At 36.8% G+C, this 26,028-nt stretch overlaps 1 protein-coding gene across 6 annotated transcripts in view; it reads left to right on the forward strand.

The window, feature by feature from the left end:
- Nucleotides 1-25,778, forward strand: part of LOC107596821 (rho guanine nucleotide exchange factor 28-like) — a 71,881-nt gene extending 46,103 nt beyond the window's left edge. For 5 of the 6 annotated variants that reach the window (XM_016287670.1, XM_016287700.1, XM_016287692.1 and 2 more), the window contains 20 exons: nucleotides 796-919; nucleotides 1,744-1,879; nucleotides 2,116-2,171; nucleotides 2,408-2,468; nucleotides 2,614-2,746; nucleotides 3,189-3,307; nucleotides 3,427-3,567; nucleotides 3,653-3,903; nucleotides 4,619-4,744; nucleotides 4,850-4,967; nucleotides 5,085-5,336; nucleotides 5,647-5,723; nucleotides 6,234-6,412; nucleotides 6,533-6,624; nucleotides 7,099-7,281; nucleotides 7,749-7,987; nucleotides 9,443-9,490; nucleotides 12,447-12,962; nucleotides 18,444-18,765; nucleotides 24,518-25,778. In XM_016287670.1, coding sequence (XP_016143156.1) covers nucleotides 796-919; nucleotides 1,744-1,879; nucleotides 2,116-2,171; nucleotides 2,408-2,468; nucleotides 2,614-2,746; nucleotides 3,189-3,307; nucleotides 3,427-3,567; nucleotides 3,653-3,903; nucleotides 4,619-4,744; nucleotides 4,850-4,967; nucleotides 5,085-5,336; nucleotides 5,647-5,723; nucleotides 6,234-6,412; nucleotides 6,533-6,624; nucleotides 7,099-7,281; nucleotides 7,749-7,987; nucleotides 9,443-9,490; nucleotides 12,447-12,962; nucleotides 18,444-18,765; nucleotides 24,518-24,675 — 3,331 coding nt within the window. In that variant the 3' untranslated portion in view covers nucleotides 24,676-25,778. The remainder of the gene's footprint in view (nucleotides 1-795; nucleotides 920-1,743; nucleotides 1,880-2,115; nucleotides 2,172-2,407; nucleotides 2,469-2,613; nucleotides 2,747-3,188; nucleotides 3,308-3,426; nucleotides 3,568-3,652; nucleotides 3,904-4,618; nucleotides 4,745-4,849; nucleotides 4,968-5,084; nucleotides 5,337-5,646; nucleotides 5,724-6,233; nucleotides 6,413-6,532; nucleotides 6,625-7,098; nucleotides 7,282-7,748; nucleotides 7,988-9,442; nucleotides 9,491-12,446; nucleotides 12,963-18,443; nucleotides 18,766-24,517) is intronic. The other variant, XM_016287685.1, reaches the window with a different exon arrangement.
- The last annotated feature ends 250 nt before the right edge of the window (nucleotides 25,779-26,028 follow it).

The following is a 26,028-nucleotide window of genomic DNA, read 5'->3' on the forward strand; positions in this document are numbered from 1 at the left end:
TGTCAACTTATTTCCCTGCAGTATGTTTTTTCTTAATGTTTTTTTTACAGCAAAGCACAGTAGTGCCCTCCAGAGACAGTCTGTGTGTGTGGAGTGTGGATGCATTCCAATGTAAATGTATGTATCTGTTGTGTCTATGAACACTCAGAGTGCTGTACTGTACCTCTATAGGGAGTTAAGGTTTCGTAGACGTGCTCAGTCAGCTGACGATGAGACCAGCGCAGAGCTGGCCAACTCCCTCCAACACCTCACGCTGTCCGAATTCCTCAAAGAGTATGTCAATACAGAGCCCCAGTAGCCCCAAAACACCAACAACACCCTTGGCATGATCATCTTAATAACCTAACCAGATTGCACTGTCACCCACGGTCATAAAAATCAAGTCTAATGCTTCTTAACCTTTGTGAGATAACTCCAAATGATGCTTTCACTTCACTGTGTTGACACTAAAATATGTAATAACACTGTTTGTGAACCTAACTGTGGTCCTTGTCTCACAACTCGCCTCCCACCAAGCAAAGATTTCTAATCTGGTATGTGTGAAATGCAGAGAATGTCCGCACTGCTCAGGTGGTATGTCCTAGTTATGGCACAGAGGCTGATGACTAATTATTAATTTTCCTGTTTCCAGGAAAAGAATGCATGACTTAGCCTGAAACAAATGCATTAATGAAACTGCCCAGCCACTGCATCATGGTCTGAAAGTAAAAGCTGTGTTATCATTAAATACTCACTGGCATGTGTTTGTGTTTATAATGCACAAGTGATTAATATAAGCGGGCTTTTGTGTTTCAGGATTGAGGAAGAGGAATGGGACAAATATATCATCCCTTCCAAAACAGAGTCAGAAAAATACAAAGTCAGCCGCACATTCAGCTTTATAAAGAGCCGAATGTATAGCACTCGCAACAAGAACAAGGTAAACATATGTGTTATTTATACTGTATTTATATTTATTCACTGCTTTTCAAAACATTTGGAGTGAGGAAGGTAATACTTTTATTCAGCAAGGATGCATTAAATTGATCTAAAGTGACAGTAAAGCTATTTATGATGTTACAAAAGATTTCTATTTCAAATAAATGCTGTTATTTTCAACTTTCTAGAAACGTTTTTTGAGCACAAAAATAGCATTTATTAAAGTTAGAATCCTGAAATTATCACAGTGTTTACAGAAATATTAAACAGCAAAACAGTTTTCAGCATTGATGATAAGTTACTTGGTGGGAAAAATACTGTACATTTTAAAATATTAAAATAGAACATTTATTTTGAATTGTAATATTATTTCACAATATTACATATAAGCAATATGTTAAAATCTCAAACGTCGGTTTATAGTCTTATAATTTACCTTATACAATACATATTACTTTATACAAAAATATTTTTTTTCTTTAAAAACTGAACTATTTCTTCCTGGTTTTTGCACAAAATATTGTTTATTAGCCATTCAGGGCGAAAGAAAAAGAGATTGGGGTAAAGACTGATTGTTAGTCCCACTGATTGTTAGTCCCAAAAACAACCATTCATTTTTAATCATTAAGCCGTCTTTTGGCTGTAACTGTTTTACCAGCAGCAAACTCTCCCATGGCCTTTTTTTGTCACACAAGCATGTCAGACTTAGACTAACTTAACAAGCAGGAAACATGTAGTGATCAAAATGTTGAGTGTAATGTGCAGTCATGTCAGGTGGTGATGTGGACTGTCAGTGATCTGATGGCTTTCCCTCGGTTCTTTAAGGGGAAAGGAAAAGAGAGAGAGACCAAAGACAAGCAGGTCAATGGACACCAGTTCACAGCAGGATCTGTCCTGGGGTCGACACTTTGTGAGATCTGCGGCAAGCCAGCTTCGGGGAAAGAGGTCCTCCACTGCGCATGTGAGCTTGTTTAATTGGAAACAAATATTTTAAATAATAAAACTGTCATAGTTTTAACTTTAAAAGATGTACAGTTTCTCGTAACACGGAGGTATGCAATGAGTCATTTCATTTTGATCTATTTTTGTCATTTGGAAGGTCTTGGAAGTCTGCCAGGTGTAATGTGATAGGTGTTTTTCTGTATTATATATTTATGTTGTTTCTTCGGATTTGTTTATGTTTCTCTTGACTCCTAGACTGTGCGGTGAGTGTCCATAAGGGCTGTAAGGACACATCAATGCCATGCCTGAAGGTGGACTGTGCTTGTGTTTGCACTTTTTTTTTTTCTCTTGAACTACATCCAAGTCTGATAGATTGCCTAAGTTTAATATTTAAACCTAGATGTTTGCCCATGTTTGGTTTGACACAAAGTACTGAGACTCTGCGATGAGTCCCATTGTTACAAAATGTTACACTGGTAATCAGTGTATCAAATGAGGATGTACTGTTAAGTTTAAGAAATTAATTTAATAATACTCTCTTTTACAGAAACCTCAAGACAAATATTCTGTTATGACGGTAAAATGCAGGACAGCCTCCCTCCCTCAGAGTGAGTTTTACCAGCTTTATAAAACATGTGAAGGAAAATCGATATAACTCCTGCTATCATATCATTGAACTCCTTAACAGAGTTTTTTTAGGCAGTTACACTTTTGTCTTGGTTTTGCTCTCACCTTTTTGTCTGTCAACTTTAGATTTTATAGTGCGTGAAAGTTCCTCCTCGTCCTCTCAGATCCCCACCTCTGCCTCTCTTCCTTTGATGACATCACGAGACTCTACTCCCCTTCCTTGCCCTCTGTCTAGAAGTGTGCCTGCAGTCACAGAAAGGTCCGAAACTCTTACTGTGTTGTAATATTCAACAAAAAGTATCTAGATAAATGAATTGTGAATGGTAATAGCCCATAAGCTATGATGTGCTCAATCTCAAATATACTACAAATCAACTCTGCAAATGAAATGATTTTTTTTGGTTTGATACTGTTATGATATTTAAAATAATATCAATTAAAAGGTGCATTTTGGTCCAAAATGAACTGCTGCTTGTTTATTTCCAGTTTGACAGTTTCAGACATAATATGGAAGTTTATGTAGTCTTAACACGCTACAAAAAGCGGACTAAATTTTATGTTTTTATTTCCTCTGTAAATGGGGAATAATTGCTACTTCTTGACTGTTTGGATAATCAGTGGGTACCCAGAGTTTGTATTTGGTTGAGTGTTTATGGTTCCTTAGTGTTCTAATTAACATTTATGACATGTTTTCCCATCAGGATTAGTGGTAGCCCAGAAGCAGATAGTGACACCCCCCTGTGGCGGAACCACATCCAACCAGAGGAGCTCTTCCAAACCATGGAGTCCTCAACATCCACTGATTCCTCCCTTATTGAAGGTAAAACAGCTGGACTTTTGATGAAGGAAATCACCAGTGGAATAACTGGTCTTCCTACTCCAACTCAAACTACATAAAACACAATAATTTACTCTTTTGTTTGTTCCACATTTCCATAGACTCTGTAGATTCCCCCCTACAGAATGAGCTGGTAATGAATGCTGTGGATTTGGAGGCGGAGTCATGGAGCCTAGCGGTGGAGCCCCAGTTCTGTAAGGTGCAAGAAAAACGCATCATCAAGAGACAGGATGTCATTTACGGTCAGCTAAAACTCACTAAAAATGTTTTGTTCGAATAAGTTCTGTACATCATTTGATAGTGTTTTGTTCTCTTGGTCTTTCTCAGAGTTCATGCAGACCGAGCTCCACCACGTACAGACGCTCATGATAATGGCAGAGGTCTTCAGGCGGGGAATGCGGGAGGAAGTCGGGCTGGATGTGGACACTATTGGTCGGATTTTCCCTTGCTTAGATGAGCTGCTTCTCCTCCACCGTGACTTCCTGTCAGCGATGAGGGAACGGCGGCAAAGCTGCATTCAGCCCAACAGCAGCAAGAACTACCTCATCCACCGTGTGGGTGACATTTTTCTGCAACAGGTACACAATTATAGTTGTTGTGTATATGTCTGTATGAATACACAGTTCAAATTCAGTGTCCTGATCAATAAGTTATAACTTATTGTAAAGTGTTACAATTAAATTGATAAGTTTGCATTTGTTAATTTTGGTTAATGCCTTTACTAGCAATAAGCAGTACATTTGCTACAATATTTGTTCGTCTTTTTTAATGTTTGTTAATATAACTGTTCTTAGTTCATGTTAGCTCAGGTGCTGAAATTACCATTAAATATTTTAGAATTTTTTATTGTTAGATCATGTTAACTAATGTAGTTAACTAATGTTAACAAATTAAACCTAATTGCAAGGTGTTACCATTTAAGTAGTTGTTATGTCATAACCATGACTAAGCAGTTCATCCATTTGGCCCATTTGGAAGGTTCATGAGAAAAGCTATAATGCCCATTCCACAAATGAATCATATTTTGAGTCAAATATTTTTTGAATGAATCCGTTGAGGCAGTTCACAAAACAGGTCTGGATAGCATTTCCAATTCAAACGACATAACTGACTACTTAATTATCAGAGTACGAAGCATCGTTGAAGAAATTAACTAGCTTGTCACACTAACATGAAGCTATGCCTGTCACCACAGCTCAAGAGCTGTAGCTCCATCCACACCTGTTATTGGTATCAGTGTTATATACATATAGAGTACAGTACATCATAGGTGTGTGTCTGTGGTCATTGTAGTTCTCCCAGGAGAATGCAGAGAAGATGAAGCAGGTGTATGGCGAGTTTTGCAGTCGTCACACAGAAGCGGTCAGCTACTTCAAAGAGCTTCAGCAGCAGAATAAGAGATTTCAGCTCTTCATCAAAGTGAGAGACAAATCACTCAATGACTGTATCAGTCACGTTTTAATGTATTATGGATGCTTTTGGCAGCACTGAATTTCAGCTAATCTGATCTTTTTGGTTCCACAGCAACAGAGTAGCAACTCGTTGGTAAAGAGGCGAGAAATCCCAGAATGCATTTTGTTAGTGACGCAGCGAATTACAAAGTATCCCGTCCTCCTGGAAAGAATACTGCATTATACAGAGGGTATTTTTCCTCACCCACAGTACTTACCGTACATACACACAAAATCACATCCAAACCCAAACATATACTGTGCTTACACATTTTTTTAGACTCAGTTTCTCTTGTTCTTTGTTTCAGAGGGCACAGAAGAGCATGCTGACCTGTCTCGTGCACTAGTCCTGATCCGAGAGCTGATCTCCGCTGTGGACCAGTGTGTGAGTCAGTACGAGCAGAACCAGAAGCTGAGTGAGGTCCTGGGCCGCATGGAGAACAAGTGCTCGACTAAACTCAAGAGCGGTTACACCTTCCGCAAGCAGGACATCAGCAATGGCAGGGCTCTGCTGCACCAGGGGCCACTGCTCTGGAAGACGGCCACAGGAAGACTGAAAGGTGACAAAATGAATTGGGTTACACTTTATTTTAAGGTGTCCTTGTTACAGTGTAATTATACATTTAAGTACTGAGAAATATTAATTAACTACATGTACTTACTATATGGTTAGGATTAGGATTTGCCTTAGGGTTACTTGCATGTAATTATGCATAATTTATTGTTATAATAATAGTAAGCGAATTGTCACAATATATTACACAGTAGTCAATAGAAAGGACATATGAACAGCCATTTGTGCTTAATTCTTATCTGGCTCGGTTGATGAAAGATCTGGTTACATTATTTGATTGTTCTGGTCATCCACAGATGTTCTGGCATTTTTGCTGTCTGATTCATTGGTGTTCCTTCAGGAGAAAGATCAGAAATACATCTTTGCTGCTGTGGTTGGTTTTTGAGATTACTATGCATTTTCATCTTCATAAAGCATACATTACAGTTCAAAAGTTTGGGGTAATAATATTTTTTAAATGTTTTTATAAGAAGTCCTATATACTCATCAAGGCTGCATTTATTTGATTTAAAATAACGGTGTTCTATTGTAATATTTTTGAATATTTTATGTATGAATTTTTTAGCAGTCATTACTCCAGTCTTTAGTGTCACATGATCCTTCAGAAATCCTTCTAATATCCTTATTTACTCAAGAACAATTTCTTAGTATTATCAATGTTGAAATTAGTTGTGCTGTAAAAACCATTATACATTTTTTTTTCAGGATTCAAAAGATTTTAAAGGCATTATAACTTAACTTAATGACACCAAACTTTTGAGAAATAGTGTAATCATTTGTATGCTAGGAATAGCCTACATTTGATTTAGTTTGATTTTTTAAATAAGTGTTGCGTGAATAATAATTTGTTTTTGTTCAAATAGTTGTTCTCTTACTTTCCCAGGACCAGAAGCCTCCAGTGATCTCTCTCCAGAAGCTGATCGTGCGTGAGGTGGCCAATGAGGAGAGAGGCATGTTTCTGATCAGTGCATCTTCAGCTGGGCCTGAGATGTATGAGGTACACGCTGCTTCTAAAGATGAACGCAATGCTTGGATGAGACTCATCAGAGAGGCTGTGGAGAGGTGTGTAGTGACGAGGAATGGAGCATGTCATACTTGATTCTTATCTATAAGGGCAGCTGAGCGGGAAACAAATTAGTGTGTGTGATTGTACGAATTTTAAGTTGCATTTGTTTTGTTAAGTTGCCCTGAAGAGGAGGATGAAACTACAAGTGAGTCAGAAGAGGAAAGGAGAGTCACGGAAGCAAAGGTCCAAAAGATCCACAGGCTACAAGGTACAACCAACCAGATAGGCTGAACCGATGGATAATATTTTATAATAGCTGAAATTTATATATAATTTATAATACTTAGAGCTATCTCGCCATTTGCACCCCCGTTCATCTTTCATCTGCGGTGCAGGCAATTACTGTGTATATGCAAGAAAATGACATTGATATAGTGATTGGCTAATGACACCTCAAGAATGCACACATTTCCTAACCTTTACTAAAATATATTTGGAGAGCTCTTATAGCATGAAGTGGACTTGTCAATGCATACACTGACAGTATAATCAATTACTGTTAAAATATCTAACAATGTAATGAAATACACAAGATTTGTATGTTGCTTTTATTACTTCATTAGAATACACAGTTGAATAGTGGTCAATGAGTGGTGTAGTTTCCTAAACTATTTGTGCACATTTGTGTCAGCTAAAGAATAATATTTTTTTGAACATGACAACCAACCTCCTTCTTTCACAGAGTCTTTGTGTGGCCACGATCACCTCATCTGTGCCAATCTGGAGGAGAAGCTACACATCTATGCCGAGCTGTCAGTCATGGCAGGACGACGTGAGACAGGACCAGAGCCCAGACTGCTGGTACGGCCCAGCACTGAAGACATCCCTCAGGCCGGAGTACTGCTCAGTGCTGCTCTTAAAGAGGGTGAGAGTCCACTAATAATAATAGCTGTTGTATAATAATAAATGTTTATTACTCACCAGATCAGTATATTGGAATAATTTCTTTAGGATAATGTACACTGAAAACTTGAGTAACGGGTGCTAAAATCTCAGCTTTGCCATCACAGGCTTAATTTACATTTAAAATATATTAAACCAGAAAACATTTACTTTAAATTGTAGTAATATTTCACTATTATTTTTTACTGTATTTTTAATCAAATAAATGCAGCCTGGGTGAGCATAAGGGACTTTTAAACATTGAAAATATTTTACCGGTAGTGTATGTGTGCATGCACATGGATATATTCACACTCACATATTTATAGACACAATATGCTTCAAGAGGCACTTTTTACAGTACTTTTTAACAATATTACCAGTTTTTTGTGTACCACAATACACATAACTGCATGCATAGTAATCCTGCTGTCTCTCTCCCCTCATTAGCGGAGAACCTGAAAGCAGCCCTCTCTTCTCACTGTGCTTCTACTGCCGCTGTCCCATCTTGTCCAGAAGAGCAGACCCAACCCGAGCCTTGCTCTCCCTCCTCCCCTCTGCCCCCTGAGAACCAGAGTCCACTGATGGACCCCCTCCAGAGGGATGAGGAAGAGTGGGGAGGAGAGGAAGGCTTAGAAACACAGGCCTTTAATCACAGCTCAGACGCTGATCACAATATACACCTAAAGGTAAATGTGTTCTCGTAAATTGCACTTAAACAGCCATTACTACTAGAAGATGAATTGTGGTAGAATAATGTCACAGCATGATTACTAATAGAAATATACTAATATAGGTAAGAAATATTTAATATTTTCCATTATAAGTGATTTAAATTGCAGCCTTACCAAAAAGACTGTGTTCAGCATGAGAGGTACAGTCGCCCTGCATGAATAATTCACATTCTTCTTCCACTATCACATCTCATTCTTTATGTTACTAAGTATTAATGAGCTTAAAATAAGAGGAGTCCATTTCACTGCCTCAAGGGTCCCGTTTCATTAAATATAAAAGCGAAGAATTAGGCTTTCATTTTCTTGGATTTCTTTTCTGCTGTCGATGCCGTCTTGCAGTGCACTGCACAGTACGTCATGCTGATAAGGTTTTTTGTGCTGCTGACATGAGCACAAGGTCATGAAAGGAGATTATCAATATTTAAAAGGTATTTACATTTTATTGCTACAAAACAAAGAATCTTGTTTTACTAGATGTTAAATAAATTGTATTTCTTTTCGACATTTATTTAGGGTTTTAAGCTTTAGATTACCATTAATATTATGTTATATTTGTATTCTGTTTAGTTACAGATTTTAGCAAAATTGATCCTGTTCTACATAAGCAATAACAGACGTAGTTGTGTGTCCACTAGGTGGTGCTGTAAACGTAGTGTTCATATAGACGGGACATAAATCTTGCCTTAAGAGGGCAGACTTGTTTTGTGTTGAATTCAACACAGAAGAGTGTATTCTTTCTAACTGTCTTCCCATTTATACTTCTACACTATAGCCCACGAACATCCAGACTGCACTAAAGTGCGGTAATATTATTGGTTCTCTCTTATATAAAAGTAATATTCAATCCAACACAACGTTTAATAACACAGGAAACTATCCAACTCAAGATAATGTGAATGTAGGGGTATAACAACCATTAACAGGCATTTTTGTCTCATCCTCTCACCTTGTGGGAAGTTATCAATACTGGTGTCTTAATGTGTCCCCCCACATTACTCAAGCATCCTTGAGGTTGCCTTGCTCATTTATAAATCTACTTGGCTGAAAGGCTGTTTTCTTTAACTCAGGTCACCGCGTCTGTTTCCTGTGCTGTCTGTTGACTTTGTAGATAAAGAACCAAATGGTGTTTGAGTCAACAGATGCTGAAATTTTTTAATCATTCCTAGGAACCTCCTGAAGTGTAAACAGTGTTTGCAGTTTTGTAAAATGTGCTCCAGCAAGCAGATGTCTAACAAAAAATGTAAATTAAATATCTGTTGTTTGCAATAGAACAGAATATATTGCTATAGTGCACACAGCAATTTTGTTCTCGTTCCAGGAAGAAGAGACATTAGTTGGAGTAGACTCATAGTTTTGATTTAGAGTTCTTTACTTCCTGTTGCTCATGGTTTGTTTGTTGTCCTAATGTAGGTGAGTCAGAGTGTGCAGAGCTTGACTCAGCTGCTATACAGTCTACAGGTGAGCTCATGTCACACAACCACATACCAACTGAAAGAATAATTATAGTGGACAGGCCTTACGTCAGGCACACATAAACACACGACATGACTTACTTCAAATAGCTCTGTCCAAGCCTTAAGTTTCATTGCCTAAACGTGTTTGACCAGCTATAAAACTGTCTTATATAACATGCTGTGGTTTGGATGTATAATAGAAGGATGTGGGATGTAGACGTAAGTGGCACACCTGCAAAAGTCTCTTAGAAGAGATTGACCTTCTTTTTGTATTGCTAGATAAAAAAAAACATTGGAACTTCCGAGCTACTGTAGATGTCCTTATCAAAGGGATAAATTTGGATGTATTTTTATTGTTTGTTTGGAAGTAGGGAAGCATAATACAGCTGTTCAGTCATGATGTCAATTTGTAGGCCAACCTGGAAGGCTAATTTGCCACTGGTTCCCTCTGGAATGTGTAATGGGTTTTTAGAATAGCCGTTTTTGATTTATGAGAAAAATTAAACTTTGACATTTTGTTCTGTAGCATAATTTACAGTTACAATTTACAGTACATCAAATATGAATTTGTGCTTTAAAAGAGTTGATAGAAAATTGCTACACAAGGACTGCAGCTACTTCAAGAATGTACACTACTGTTCAAATGTTTGGGGTCAGTCTTTTCTAAAAGATGCATTAAATTGAACATAAGTGACATATTTTCTTATTTTTTTTATATGATTACAGTTTTCACAGTCAGCATTCTCTGAGCGTGAATCTGAACCTGAGCGTAGTTGAGTCAAACTGAGTCTAAGAGACTATTTTCACATGATATTTAGTTACTGTCTTTTACCTATGCAGGACAGCATTGTAGTCTTTATGTAACAGTTTGTTATTTTTAGAATCATGTGTTTGAGTTATGACTGTTATTTGTGTTATATAACAAAGTGTGAACGTAATTCTTCAATGTCTTCAAGTATTGTTAACCACAGACCATATTTTACTCCAAATCAAAAACTGCTATGATAAAAACCATTAGACATACCAGAGGGAACCATATATGAAAAATGCAAATTTTCCTCAGATTTTTAGAGCTAAAAACAGCTCCATTTAACAAGTCACTAGAGGCGGCACGAGAGAAGATGCAATTTATGCATAGACTTGTGTAAGTTGAGACATATACTGTACACTACCATTTAAAAGTTTGGGCTTGTTTGTTATGATTATTTTATTGTTTTTAAAAAATAAGTATCTTATGCTCCATTTATTTGATCAAAAATACAGTAAAAAGATTAATATTGTGAAATATCATTACAATTTAAAATAGCTGTTTTCTATTTTAATATTTGTTTATAGTATAATCTATTACTGTGATGCAAAGCTGATTTGGTGTCCAAGAAGCATTTCTTATAATTATCAATGTTGAAAACAGTTGTGCTGCTTAATATTTTCAGAGAAACGGTGATCATTTTGATTCAGGATTCTTTAATTCAGCGGTTCTTAATCCTGGTCCTCTTACCGCTTCAGGGGTTTGTTCCATTCAAACATAAGTGCCCTGCGAAGTGGACATCACAGGATATTCCGCCATGTATCCAGTTCAAAAGAAGCGTATATGTTCCATTCTAAGGCTATTCAAGTGTGCGAGATGTAACTTCTATGCAAATCTCATGATTATGGTTAAATAACCCTTCACACTTCTGGAGTAAGTTTTGTCGTGTGGAGACGCAAATCTGTGTTCTTAAGTGAACTAAACTTCAGCCGATTTCCCGTGTGCAGGGAATAGAGAGCAGTGAACACTATGTAGGGAACATGTCAATCGGAACACAGTGGAGCTCTCTTCTACCGAGCTGGTTATCGGAATCAGGTGTGTTAAACCAGAGAGACATGCAAAATATGCAGAGCGGGGGGTCGCGAGGACCAGGATTAAGAACCGCTGCTTTAATGAATAAAAAGTTCAATAAATAGCATTTATTTAAAATAGAAATCTTTTGTAGCATTATAAATGTATTTACTGTCTGTTTTGATTAATGTATTGCAACATTACAGAATCAAATGATTAAAACCTTACTGATCCCAAACTGTTGAATGGTACTGTACTTGTGACTGATGATGAACTGAGGGTGGTAGCCTAGTGATGGTTTGGTCAAGACTCACTAGTGTTAGCTATTTCAGTGAATAAGTGCCATTGTAATTCACCTTTGATCTCCTTTACTTTAAAGGATTAGTTCACTTCCAGAATAAAAATTTCCTGATAATTTACTCACCCCCATGTCATCCAAGATGTTCATGTCTTTCTTTCTTCATTCGAAAAGAAATTAAAGTTTTTTAGGAAAACGTTCCAGGATTTTTCTCCATAGAGTGTACTTCAGTTGGAGCCAACAGGTTGAAGGTCCAAATTGCACTTTCAATGCAGCTTCAAATGGCTCTACACGACCACTGCCAAGGAATAAGGGTCTTATCTAGCAAAACAATCAGTCATTTTCTAAAATAAATAAAATAAATTGTATACTTTGAACCACAAATGCTCATCTTGCAATATGTAGTTGTGTATGTATTGTGTAATTACATTGAAAAGGTCACGCGTCATGTAGGCGGAAGTACCGACCCAGTGTTTACAAAGCGAACGTGCAAAGAAAGTCAAACACCTATTACAAAAAAAATGTTAAAACAATGATGTCGGACGATTTTGAAGTTGGAGGAGAAAATGAGATAAGAGTTTTTCACCCTACCCAACGTTTTGAACTGAAGTACACAGACAAAGAACTAACCATGCATGGCCTTTCCAACGTGATTACGCAATGCGTGAAGTCGTGCATGCGCACCGTAGAGCTAGTGCAAGAAAAACCTCAAAAACCTTAATTTATTTTTGACTGAAGAAAGAAAGACATGAACATCTTGGAAGACATGGGGGTGAGTATATTATCAGGAATTTTTTCTGGAAGTGAACTAATTCTTTAAACACCCTTGCTTTTTGTAAATAGGCCACAGTCACCATCCAAGACAGTTGCTATGAAGTCCAGAGGCTCCTCCTCCTCCTGTTATCAAGCCCCTCCCCTCACCCACACTCCCGCCCACTGCCCATCACTCGCAGCAACCAGACCCTGCAGGAGCAGGAGCGCCAGCGGGAGGCGGAGCGCCGGCGAGAGGAGCTGGCGGATGTGGCCCGTCTACGGGGCACCCTTGTACGAGAGAGGCAGCAGTGGGAACGGGAATGCCAGGTGCGACAGCTTCATCAGTCTGAGCTAGAGGCGTCACTGGAGCAGAGGGAACTGGTGTGCCACCTAGAGGAGCGGAGGCTGCAGAGCGAGCGACAGGAGCTCCAAGAGCAGCTGCAGGAGTACCAGCAAAGCCTGGAGAGGCTGCGAGAAGGCCAGAGGACTGTGGAAAAGGAGAAGGAGAAGCTGGATGCTCAGCGGAGGCTGCTGGAGAGTTTGCAGCAGGGCTACCAGCAGAACCTGCCAGCTATGGTCATACCATTGGATGGACAGCAGACACAGGTGATGATCAGTGAGTGGATGGGAATGTGTGGGATTCAGTGGTGGTCTGTGTGATGTGGAAATTAAAGTCACCATGAAATCTAAACTGGCAATTCTTACAATGTATGGAATAATGCCGTGTTTATTATAAATAATTTATCAGTATACAGCATTTTCTTTTTTTAAAAAAGGGTGTCTAATGACCAGACAAATTTCAATCCCTCCCCTCCTGCAATATGTCACTCACACGAAACAATCAAAGCAAAGCTTAAGTCAAGTCATGACAATGAATACTGCGGGTCCAAGTCTCCAGTTTGTTTCAATTGAGACTGCAATTGAGAATTCAACTGAGAATCTCAGCAGCCATTTATGAGCGCTATTTATTTATAGCACACCTTTAAGTTAGCCTTTTATATACTCTGACACCTGGTCAAGTGAGATTTAGCTCTTAAGGATAAAGGTTTGGATCATGATACACACCATAAATGTATTTTGATACTGTTTGTTGTTCACTTTTAGCATCATATAGAGTGTTTTAATCTCGAAACGTCGGTGTGTGACGTCAAACTTAAAGGTGCAGTAGGACATCTTGGAAAATGCTAACTTTACCCTGATAGCACTGAAAGCGTACGTCGCACCCTTCCTGCAAATAGCCGTCCAAAGCCATGCCCCCTGAACACATATACGCACACAGACCAGACGACCAGATACAACATTACTACAATACATCATGTGTCATTCACCGGTGAGAAAACTTTATAGTACAGTTAGTAAAAGTACTACAATACCAGGAAGGAAGATCAGGTTGTTGATGTTTGCCTGCCATTCTCACTCTGTCTGCACAGCGTACGTGAATGCGCTGATGGAGTATCCTGTCTGTTTGAACAGGGTGCGCAGAGGTATGCAAAAACATGTTGACAGGCAGGTAGGAAAGTCAATCAAAACACTCGGAACGAGCGTTTTGAGCTTTATAGTACAGTAAGTAAAAGTACTACAATACCAGGAAGGAAGATCAGGTTGTTGATGTTTGCCTGCCATTCTCACTCTGTCTGCACAGCGTACGTGAATGCGCTGATGGAGTATCCTGTCTGTTTGAACAGGGTGCGCAGAGGTATGCAAAAACATGTTGACAGGCAGGTAGGAAAGTCAATCAAAACACTCGGAACGAGCGTTTTGAGTGAACGAACATTTCTTGGTCCTACGCCTTCCACAGAATATATAAATACAGATAAATACATTTAGACCACTCAACTTAATGATTGCTATCGGGATGTGAAGAGACTTTCAACCAGCATAACAAAAAATGTTTCTGAAGACAATCACCTATTGCTCCTTTAGTAAGATTAGCAAACAACAACAATTCAACTAATTACCTATAGACAAAATCAAATCCCGCCCTACATTTTTTTCTTTGTTCAAGAAGCCTACCTCACAGTAGGGAAGAAAAAGTGATTGCAATTTCTGTTTCATGCTGACTTTAACACTGCTCAAACCTGCTCATCTTACATTGTAACAATGAAAGATTGTTGTAGGTTTCTTTTTTGTTGATAAATGCTTCATTACATAGATGACAGGTATCTGTGGTTGAATCATGAAATTATATGTTACTTGCTTTATATCAGTTGTGCTTTGGCACTTCTCTTATGAGCAAATGAATCTGATGGTTTGAGGTTTACTTGTGTTTACCTGTGAAAATGCAAGGTGGAATGACATAAACTTGAAATTTTCCATTAAATTCAAACAGAGAGATCTGAAAATCTGTCGTTTTTGTAGGCTGTAATAACTCTGGGTGGGACAAGAATGTGATTTTGAACAGATTTTTGTATTTACTGGCTGAATAGTAGTATTTTGTTCATTTGAACTAAAACTGAAACAAAAATTCCTTTATTGTGTACTGTAGCTTTAACAATTATAATTTTTTTTGAACACCAGCCAACCACTTAATGTAAAATAAATGGATCACATTTATGAAATGAATTCAAAATTCATTAGAAACAACCTCTAATGAATACATTAGTTAAGATTGCTCATTTATCTGTAAGGAAACAGTTCTCCCTTTTAGTTCTCCTTTTCCCTTTTCAGTCACGTTTTTGAAAGAAAATTGTTGTCATTTGCATATTTATTTTTTGGTTGGTCAGAGAAGACTTTTGGCTGTCAGCGTTCTATGTTCTTGTACAATGATTTGAACTTGCTTAGACTACAACATCTATTTAAAAATACATATTTATGCATTTGAGTTATATACATTAGTGAGAGATTGATTAGAGTAGTTTTAATTAGTTTATTTAGAGTAATATGTGAGGAATCTAAGGCTGTCTTCCCTCCTGTGATTGACTGCCACTAGTAGTGGCAATAAGGGTGCTTTTGTTTTGCTTTTGGGACTTTGTAGTTTCTTCCTGTTTGTTCATATGCGTGTATATGCATGTTCTCCATAGCTGTTTGTGTATGTTTGAAATATTCCTGAAAGCTATATCTGTGAGCTGTGGGTATGTCATAAAAGCCTTTGTGCACAGTGTGAGTCTGGAGACGCAGCTGTCTTCTAAACACTGAAATATTTCTTTGCTCCTTTGCTGTTTCCTCATCCCTCCTTTACTCTGTTGCCAAAACACCCAGGTAGTGATGTCAGTGGAAAGCTCTCCCAAATCCGCTCTCATCTGACTTTGAAGATGGAACCAAACTGTCAGTTATGAATTCAAGGAAGAGAAGCTATATATTTTCTGTTTTCCTTGATCCCATTTGCTTTTCTGTCGTGTAATCCCCTTCTGTCTCACTTTGTTCTTCTTTCTGTTCCTTACATATTTCAACTGTTTTGCATTCTTCTCTCTCTTTCGGGCTTTCTCACTCTTTTGTCTCTCTTCTAAATTAAAATATTATATACACTACCATTCAAAAATAAGATTTTTTAAAAATGTTTTTTCCCCTCACTATGGCTGCATTTATTTAATCCAAAATACAGTAAAAAAGTAACATGTGAAATATTTTTAGAATTTTAATTTGTTCTAATTTAATATATTCCTATTATGACAAAGCTGAGTTTTTAGCAGTCTTCAGTGTCACATGGCCTTTCAGAAATCATTCCAATATTCTGATTTGCTGCTTAATTACTGCTGTTCAATTATTATTATCAATGTTTATAAACAGTTGTGCTGCTTAATATTTTTGTGGAAACCTTGATATGTATATATATTTTTTAGGATTCTTTGAGTAGAAAGCATTTTGACATAGACATCTTTTGTAATATTATACATTTTTGACCTTCATGTTTGATCATTTTAATGCATCCTTGCTAAATTAAGTTAATTATTTATTTTTTAAAAAATCAAAATGAAAATGAGTGGAAATGAGCATTCCTGTTTCTTCAGGTTGCTCTTATTGTTTGTAAGTGCGCATGTTAGTCTCTTTCGCTCTTCTTGTCTTTGGGGTGAACAGTGTTTTGGATTATTGGAATAAGTTTAGTGACCATTCCTTACAAACATGCCTTGACAAATAAATAAGTCTATGGCAGAAAACCTAAACACAGCGGAATTTATAAGGTCCAAAGCCAATGTTGTTTTTTTTTGTTTTTTTCAGGCAGATTCAAATCAGGTGTGGCAGGCCACTGAGGAAGAAAACATTTCTTTCCTTTGACCTCTTGTACACAGGGAGGATTCAGTTGCGGTCAAGCGTCTGTTTTTCACACACAGCTAAGCCTCTGATTCATTACCTGGGATAATGAGAGCAATTCATGGCTCATCAGTCTTAGGCCGTGTGAGGCGGTCTTAACTTCAGCCTCTTGTCTGTGTGCTAATAAACAAGCTAATGATTAATGATAATTGAAAAGCCCCTACCAAGGCAAAATAATTAAAACCAACTCTGTGTGCTTCATTCTGCAAGTCAGGGAAGTGATATTTCATTTGTTTGTGAGGTTTGATTAGAATGATCAGAAAGATCAGAAAGAGGATGAGTGCAAGGGCGAGATGTAGGGCAATAGTGTCCATCTGATGGCTAACTGCTCTGGAGTGTCTTCACTAGATATAAAACACAGCATTGGGGAGTAACTACTTGACTACAATCTTAAAAATAAAGGTGCTTCAAAAGGTTCTTCAAGGGATGCCATAGAAGAACCATTTTTGGTTCCACAACGAACCATTCAGTCAAAGGTTCTTTAAAGAACCATCTCTTTTATACCTTTTTGTAATCTGAAGAACCTTCTTTCGCCACAAAGAACCTTTTGTCAAACAGAAAGGTTCTTCAGATGTTAAAGGTTCTTTTTGGAACCATTTAGACAAAAAGGTTCTTCTATGGCATCGTGAAGCACCTTTATTTTTAAGAGTGTACATTGTTCACTGGTATGACAGTAGTTCATCTGTTTTCAAAACCAATAGCACTGTTGTCTTACCAATGTTGTATGTGAAAAACCATTTAGGTCAGGATGCTTTAATTTACAGTGCTGTTTGGAGTCTGGTTGTAGCAACACTCTCCATTTAGATATTTTATAAATACAGCAACGATCTGAGAGGTAAAATCCTTTCCAAAGCCTCTTATTGTTATTGCTATTGCGTGGATTCCCCCTCAGAATGGCATTCATGAAACCACAACTTTATATAGCTTGTGAGTTGTGTATCCACCATCTAAGCTTTGACCTTTTTGCGAATATTTTTCTGTGTGTGCCTTTTAAGATGCTCCCACACACATGAACCGCCTCAGGCCCAAGTTTTATTTATGGTATTATTTGTGGGGGCTGATTAGCACAGAAAGGTTATTTTGAGCTTGAGTCAATGATTCAGTCTGGCCTTTAATTCACATATGTAACCAACCAACTGAATGAATGAGGAAATCTCAGGAAAGTGGGTGAAGAGGTGGATATGATGTCTGATGGAAAAACAGCGTCATACTGTAGTCTCTGCTGTCAGTTTTCTAAAGTGAAACAGCTGATTCTAAATGTGATAAAATGAAGTACACACAAAAGATAACTATGGGGGGAAAAAGGAAAGGCCTTTGAATGACCAGATGATGTCATGTGGAGGTAATTAAAAAATAATACAGTTTGTGCTAATAGAGGTAAGCTGGAAATTAAAACTTAATTCAACATAATGGCTGACTAAAATTGCAGCGCACTGAAGTTTTTTTTTTTTTTTTACTTTAATGTTCCCTGATTACATTATAATTTAATTTTAGATACATTAAATTTTGCTATTTTTCCCAAAAATGTTCAACAATATTTCTTCTCTTTGTCATTATTTGTTATTGTTTTCTGAACTAATTCTTAGGATTAAACAGATTATGTAAGTTTACTACTTCTATATGTTCAATATCATGGCTTTAAAAAGTGTGGCAAAGTTGTGTGTCATAACACATAATCTGAAGCTGCTAGCTAAACACACCTTTGCTAGAAGTAGTACATCTGGGCATTATATAATTTGAATGAGGTGCAGGGGTATGTACTGTAATTGTGTTGCTTATAGATAAGTTGTATTTGTATATTGTAGTAATATGTGAGTGATGCACATGTCTGTCTTTCAGGACGCGGGTCACCATCTACTGAGTGGTCAGGATGAGCGTGGATCCATTTTTGTGAACGAGGCAGCATTTATGTCTCCCTCTCTGAACAACAGGCACATTCACCTTCAACATCACTCACATCATCATCATCAGACTGTCCACCTGCACTCAGGATACTCAGATTCTCCCAGTGCTCAGAACAGTCTCAATTCACTCCTGGCACGATCCAACCACAGACAGAGCTCTGCTGGAGTATCTGATGCTCCTGCAGGGCATGAGAGCTGGACTGGAGGAACAATGTACTCTACCCCTCGGAGAAGGCTAACAGAGATCCCAAACAATGGTAATGTTTTTACTGCAATCACTAGTAACTTAGTTGTGTGGACAGTAGAGGTGGGCAGAATGAGGAGTCTTATGTTGCAGTGTGAGTAACTGTTAGGTTTTTTTTTTTTTGGTGCACATCCCTCACCCCCTAAAATAAAAATGATATGCATGTATTTGATCAAAAAGTCTGAAATCGTAATATTATGAAATATTATTACCATTTAAGATAACCGTTTTCTATATTAATGTTTCAAAATGTAATTTATTCCTGTGATGGCAAAGCTGAATTTTCAGCAGCTATTACTCCAGTCTTCAGTGTCACATTTTCCTTCAGAAATCATTCTAATATTCTGATTTGCTCAAGAAACATTTATTAATATTAACAATGTTGAAAAAAGTTATGCTGCTTAATATTTTGTGTAAACCATAATATATTTAGGTAACAATGGCCTTAAAGCATATGTATAATGCATTATAAAAGGTTATTAAAGGGTATAATGCATTACAATTATTAATAAAGTGTGTTTTTATTACATTATATCTTGTAGTAAATAATTATAACCAAATTTAAAATGCATAGTGTAACAATGAATTGATAAGTGTTATAATGAATTAACTGTGGTTACAATTAGGGCTGGACAATAATTAAATCTCAATATGTATCGCGATATAATTTTTTTCAATAACGGTGATATGATTTTTAAACACATTTCCTATATTTCGATATACATTACCAGTGTTTCCCTTACATTGATTTATTTGTGGCGTTTGACTTCGTTGAATAAACATGAGCGCTGCACGTTTCAAAATCAAAACGCGTCGCGGGTGTTTTATATGAATGTATCTCTGAAGGGAACGACTGTCTTCAGAATAGTTTAGATGGCATTTTTATCTGATAAAGCAGCGTTCATGAGCGGAGCTGCTTTGTTTACAGCAGTTACTGGAGAAACCGTTAGTTCCACCGCTCTCACAGCGCCTCATGCTGGCGGAGAATCAGTTTGCATTTTCAATAATAAACCCATTTCCAGCAACATGCTTTTGTTGTTGCTCTATTTTTTTGTTTTCTGAAGCAACTCGGAGCATGTTTCATACTCGTTATCCTGGTTAATGCACGTTTCAATCTATAAGAATAATCAGCCTACACTACCACTCAAAGGTTTTTGAACCGCAAGATTTTTGTGTTTCTTAAAGAATTATCTTCTGCTCACCAAGCCTGAATTTATTTGATCCAAAATGCACCAAAAGCAGTAACATTTTGAAATATTTTTACTATTTAAAATAACTGCTTTCTATTTGAATATATTTTAAAATGTAATGTATTCATGTGATCAAAGCTGAATTTTCAGCATCATTACTCCAGTCTTCAGTGTCACATAATCCTTCAGAAATCATTTTAATATGCTGATTATCAATATTTAAAACAGTTGAGTACATTTTTTCAGGATTCTTTGATGAGTAGAAAGATCCAAAGATCAGCATTTATCTGAATTAAAAAGGTTTTGTACACTATACCATTCAAAAGCTCTTTTTAAAATTTATATTATAGAAATTATTACTTTCATTTAGCAAGGATGTTTTATAATGACATTTATAATGTTACAAAAGAATAACTGAAGAAACAGTTATTTTAAATAGTAAAAATATTTCAAAATGTTACCGTTTTTGCTGTATTTTGGATTAAATAAATGCAGGCTTGGTGAGCAGAAGAGAATTCTTTAAAAAACATTAAAAATCTTACTGTTCAAAAACTTTTGACTGGTATGTTAGCCTATAGTTTGAAGTAAAAAATATTAATATTAATAAGGAGAGTCTGAGATTTATTTGACAGTGATTTCACATTTCTTGTTTGTATGAAGGCTAAATACCAATAAAAGGTGAACATTTATTTATTTGCGCCATATTTCTTCCTAAAATATTATATAGTTTTATAGGAGTAGGTTTCATAGAGTTGGCAAATTAATTTTTCATAAGTTTGTAGGTACAGACAGTATCTGTCGTGGCCGTTTTTGAGACTTTTTTAATAGTGTTCATATCGATATCGGAATTATATCGTATCGACCGAAATTAAGAAATATATCGTGATATAAATTTTGGCCATATCGTCCAGCCCTAGTTACAATTATTCATGAGATTGTACAATGCATTTTGAAGTGCATTACAAGGCATAATTAATGCATTCAAACTATTCTATAAAGCATCATACATAAAGGCTTTAAGGTAAAGTGTTACCTAAATTTTAAATAATATTTTCATTATATATTAGGTCTCAAACCAAAGGGTAAGATTATAACTGATGAAGTCTGGCACAATGTGAAAATAGCTTCACATTACGTAACACTTGAGTTAAAAACGAGACTCAAAAAAGTAATTAATTACAAATGATGATGATGACTCATTGGATGAGCCGGTTAAAATACCTGTTGTGACATTAATTGGCAACTGTAAACAGTTATGTCATAACTGCACCAGACACATGGTGTGACACATCCAAACAAATCACTCCTGTTATAATCACCACCAACTCTTCACACAAGAAACGTCCATCTGCAACACACTTTGGAGTATGTGCTATAGTTTTCGGACTCAAAATCGTGTCACAGATATACCTCAATATACAAGGTATTTCAGAATCTCTAATGATTGGCATATTTTTACCATTATATAGCTGCCTATAGTTAGCAACATAGCAGAAAATCAAGCTGGACTTGTTTGGCCCTTAACTATGCCATAGAAGCAAAAGAAAGATCAACTTGTTAATCGTTGCTAAAACTTGTGTTGCAGCAGTGAAGGTCGATTTTCTCTCTTTGTGTTGTTAATCTGTGTTTAATAACAAAGATTCATCCTCACTCTATCACACACAGGTACAAACACACACAGATACACATCTGTCTCTGTGATCAATTACGCATTCTGTCTATTGACTGTCGGGTTGACAGTGGCGTGTGAATCAAGGGCCTCCAGCTACGGGAGACTGATTGGAACATTGATCTAAAAAATCTTTACCAAACTCATTACAGAGTGACCTGTCATCTTACAAGGCAGAGGGACAGAAACTTATTCATCTGTTTTTCACACATGAGCTGTCTGAGTTGTCTATTTAACATTATGAATTGTCTCTCTCTCACACACAAACACACTCATACACTTCATCTCTGTACTGTCTAAAGGTACTTGTTGAACACACAAGTGAAATTCAAGTTTTCACATGTGAATATTACAGTAGATAACATCTTATTTACAGTATTATTTATTTACTTGCTTTAAAGGTTGTATACTGTGTGTGTATTGATCACTTCATTAACCCTCTCTCATTATTGACAAAGCATGCACAAGAGTGCATGTTTAGCTAGATTAGTGTCCCACTTCCTAGCTAATCTTATTATCTATAGGGTCTTATTTAACATAAATATCCACAATGCACATTTACTACATTTGTTTACCTAGAATTCCCTGCTTTTTACAGGAAAACGCTATAACACTGCACTTAATGGCTGGTTAGCATGGCTTAGTTAGCATGTGCTGGTAGTTACATGTTTCTAAATCGAATGCATTTATTTATTATTTAAACTTCATACTTGATCAAAAGTGACAGCAAAGACATTAATAATGATACAAAAAATGTATGTCAAATAAATGTTCTTCTGAACTTTCTATTAAGCATAGAATCCCGAGAAGAAAACGTTTCACAGTTTCATCAACATATTAAGCAGCACAACCTTTATCAACATTGATAATAATAATAAACCTTTCTTGAGCAGCAAATTTCTGAAGGATTGTGTGACACTGAAGACTGGACCAGTGGCTGCTGAAAATTCAGCTTTGCCATCACAGAAAAAAAACTACTTTTAAATAATCTATATATAAATTCAAATAAAAAATACCTGTTCTTTTAAATTGTAATAATGTTTTTAAATAATATTTTAAAACTATTTTGACCAAATAAATCCAGCCCTGGTGAGCATTAGAGACTTTTTTCAAAAACAATAAAATCCTTGGTTGTACTGGACCACTTCATCTGGAGGTTTTGTTGGGGCGATCAAGAAAGAATGAGCTAAAGCTCTGCAACAGATGGCCCTGTTATTGATATGACACCTTAATTTAATTAAATCCTAAACGTCTAGGGCCAAAAAAGATTATGCTGATGACACATGCACATGCTTAAACCAATAGCTGAACAAAGGAGAGGTTCAGTAGAGCTAAACACAGGTGAAGGCCATAATTAAATATATTTGTGTGTCCACAATGGTCATGATTCACTCAGCAAACTGAAAGATCTCCGTAGAGTCTACTGTACCTGTTTGTTTTTTTAATCGAAGTGAATAAATATGAGTGTTACCTGTCCTATAAAGGCCTTGATTGAAGTGCTGGTTAAATCAACAAGCATATAACGCTGCTTTGTTTCACTATTTATTCAGAGGTCAAGACCATGGCCTCAAAGTAGTTGAATGTTTGACCTTCACTATTCACACAGTGCTCAGCTAACAACATTACCTCACATACACAAACATTGGGGATGGAGGTAATGAAATTGGGTCATTGACCCTGTTGAGAAATGGGTAATTAAATGAGAGAGATTCATCAGTTTCATTCACAACATCACATGAATGTTAATGACATGTGATAGCGTTTGAGCTGAACCCCTTGTGTGGATTAGGCCTAGATGTTTTTTCCCCCTTTTACATGAATGTAGTACAGTGACCCAGTAGTGCACAACACAACGAAATCTCCACAATACAACGAAATCGCCACAACACAACACATCGGACTAATTTATTTGTGTTGTGCTAATTTCGTTGTGTTACGGCTTGTTTCCGTTGTGTTGTGCTAATTTCGTTGTGTTGTGGCTTGTTTCCATTGTGTTGTGCTAATTCAGTTGGGTTGTGTTTCCATTGTGTTGTGCTAATTTTGTTGTGTTGTTTCCATTGTGTTGTGCTAATTTTGTTGTGTTGCGGCTTGTTTCCGTTGTATTGTGATACAACGAAATCACCACAACACAATGCATAGGACTAATTTTGCTGTGCTGTGCTAATTTAATTGTATTATGGATTGTTTCCTTTGTTTTTTGCTAATTTTGTTGCGTTGCGGCTTGTTTCTGTCATGTTGCGCTAATTTCGATGTGTTGCGGCTAGTTTCCATGTGATGTGACACAACGAAATCACCACAACACAATGCATAGGACTAATTTTGTTGTGCTGTGCTAATTTAATTGTGTTGTGTTGTGTTTCCATTGTGTTGTGCTAATTTTGTTGTGTTGTGGCTTTTTTTCCATTTTGTTGTGCTTTATTTCGTTGTGTTGTGCATTACTGGGCCACCGTAATGTAGTAACATGAGCATGAACATAATAGCTCAAAAATAAAAAATGTTGATTCCATATTATTATCTTTGGTCAAACACAAAAGGAGCTTCTGCTCTTCATACAATGAACATAGATGGTCTCAAAATGTTGTCTGTTCCTCACACATACATTAGGAAGATAATCATCAGTGAGTATCTTAAATTTCAAAAAGCTAGGACTTGGAATATAGCACACAAAGCCACTTGTGTGAGACTTTTATGGTACGTTTTTGTCCTTTGTGGAGCTTTGTATCATAAAATATCATCCACCATCCAAAATCCACAGTTGCAGTATGCAAAACATTCTGCTTCAGATCTCCTTTTGTTTCACTGAAGAAGGAAAATGATGGATCAACATGAAGAAAATGATTAATAATGTAACTATGGTGACTATTGATGACAATGATGAATAGTTACATCCGATCTTGTCTTCACAGATGTGGGTCCGCTCGACCATGTCCAAGAATCTTGGTCAGCTGGCGTAACAGGGGCAGGGCTTCATCAAGCCGACGTCCTGCTCGTCAACCAGCCCTTGGTTACCATGGAGACAGAGAACAGAGATACTGATGGAGAGGAGAATATTGTGTATCTCTGAAATGAACAAAAAATCTTTGGTTGGTGTTGAAACAAAACATTTGGACTTGGATTTGCAATTTGAGATTTGGACCAGGATCTGATCCCACTCCTTATTTTGTGTTTTTTGATTCTTCCTTTAATCTTAGCAAACTTTCTGCCTTCTGTGACATTCTCCAGACTTCGTAGCACTTACTTTGGTTCATGTGTGAGATGGGGCTTGTCTGAGTGGCTGTATTTTGCTTTATAGCCTGGAGCCTGCAATGACAGAATCAGGTTAGGCAGTTTCAGCACACGTTCAGGCGCACCCACAAAAGTCCCCCACCCACATTGCCACACAATGTATTTTTCTACAACTGTCCATGTCAGTTTACATCAGGACACAAAAATACTGACCCTTTCTTTCAGGAGATGAACGATGACTTGGTTTATAAAAGCATTCACCGCCTACTACATGAGTCAGGGTTATGTGTGCATGTTAGAGTAAGGAATCAAATTGCCACCTTTCAGATTCGATCTCTCACATTTGGAAACTGGTTTCACATGTCCATATGGAGGAGAATGTGTAATATGTGTCATGCTTTACTCTTCTGAAACAGTTCAGATTCATTGGTGCTCACAAGCCATTGCCTATAATGCCACATGTGCAGCAAACGTCTAAAAAGAGTCTCATCATCATTGGGATTACAAACTGGCATTCAAATATATTTCTTGATACTTTTAGGTCATTATGTTGCCGTATCGTCCGGCTTTGTTTATGCATTTTGCATATTGTTGGTTACATAAATTAGCATAAATTCAGGCTTTCTGTTATTTCAGTCACAAACAAAAAAGTCCCAATTAAAATTCAAGCCATAATTGTTGACTGTAGACCAGTATTAGGTGTGAATACTGTTTGTACTCGAGTTAAAGTGACAAGAATTCAGCGTGTATTTGCTTTTTAAATTGCTATTTGCTCTATTGAAAAACACGTTTCACTGCGCATGAGAACACTTGCTATTCTTTTTGTTTCTTCCAATGCATAAACCTTATTTATTGTTAAAAATGGTAAGGAATCATTTTATGTACATAGAGCATGTTTTGTATAATTGTTGTATGTAGACAGGTGTATATGTAGTAAATGTTCATACATCAGCTTTTGTGTTTTTTCTTGTTTTAAACCATTTTATTAGCATTATGATATCTAATATTTACAATTTATATGCTTATGTACATAACTGCTAGATCACAGCTTCAACTAGATGTTTTAAATTCTTTATCTGTACGTTTGTATCTATGCATTTTGAATGCAGGTAATTTTGATTTCAAGTTGATAATTCAATAGGAGATTTAGTCTTAGTCAAGTTACCCTTTACACAGTGACAGCTTCTGTCAT

Source organism: Sinocyclocheilus grahami, unplaced genomic scaffold, assembly GCF_001515645.1.
Source record: "Sinocyclocheilus grahami isolate Dianchi unplaced genomic scaffold, SAMN03320097.WGS_v1.1 scaffold12.1, whole genome shotgun sequence".
Lineage (NCBI taxonomy): Eukaryota > Metazoa > Chordata > Actinopteri > Cypriniformes > Cyprinidae > Sinocyclocheilus > Sinocyclocheilus grahami.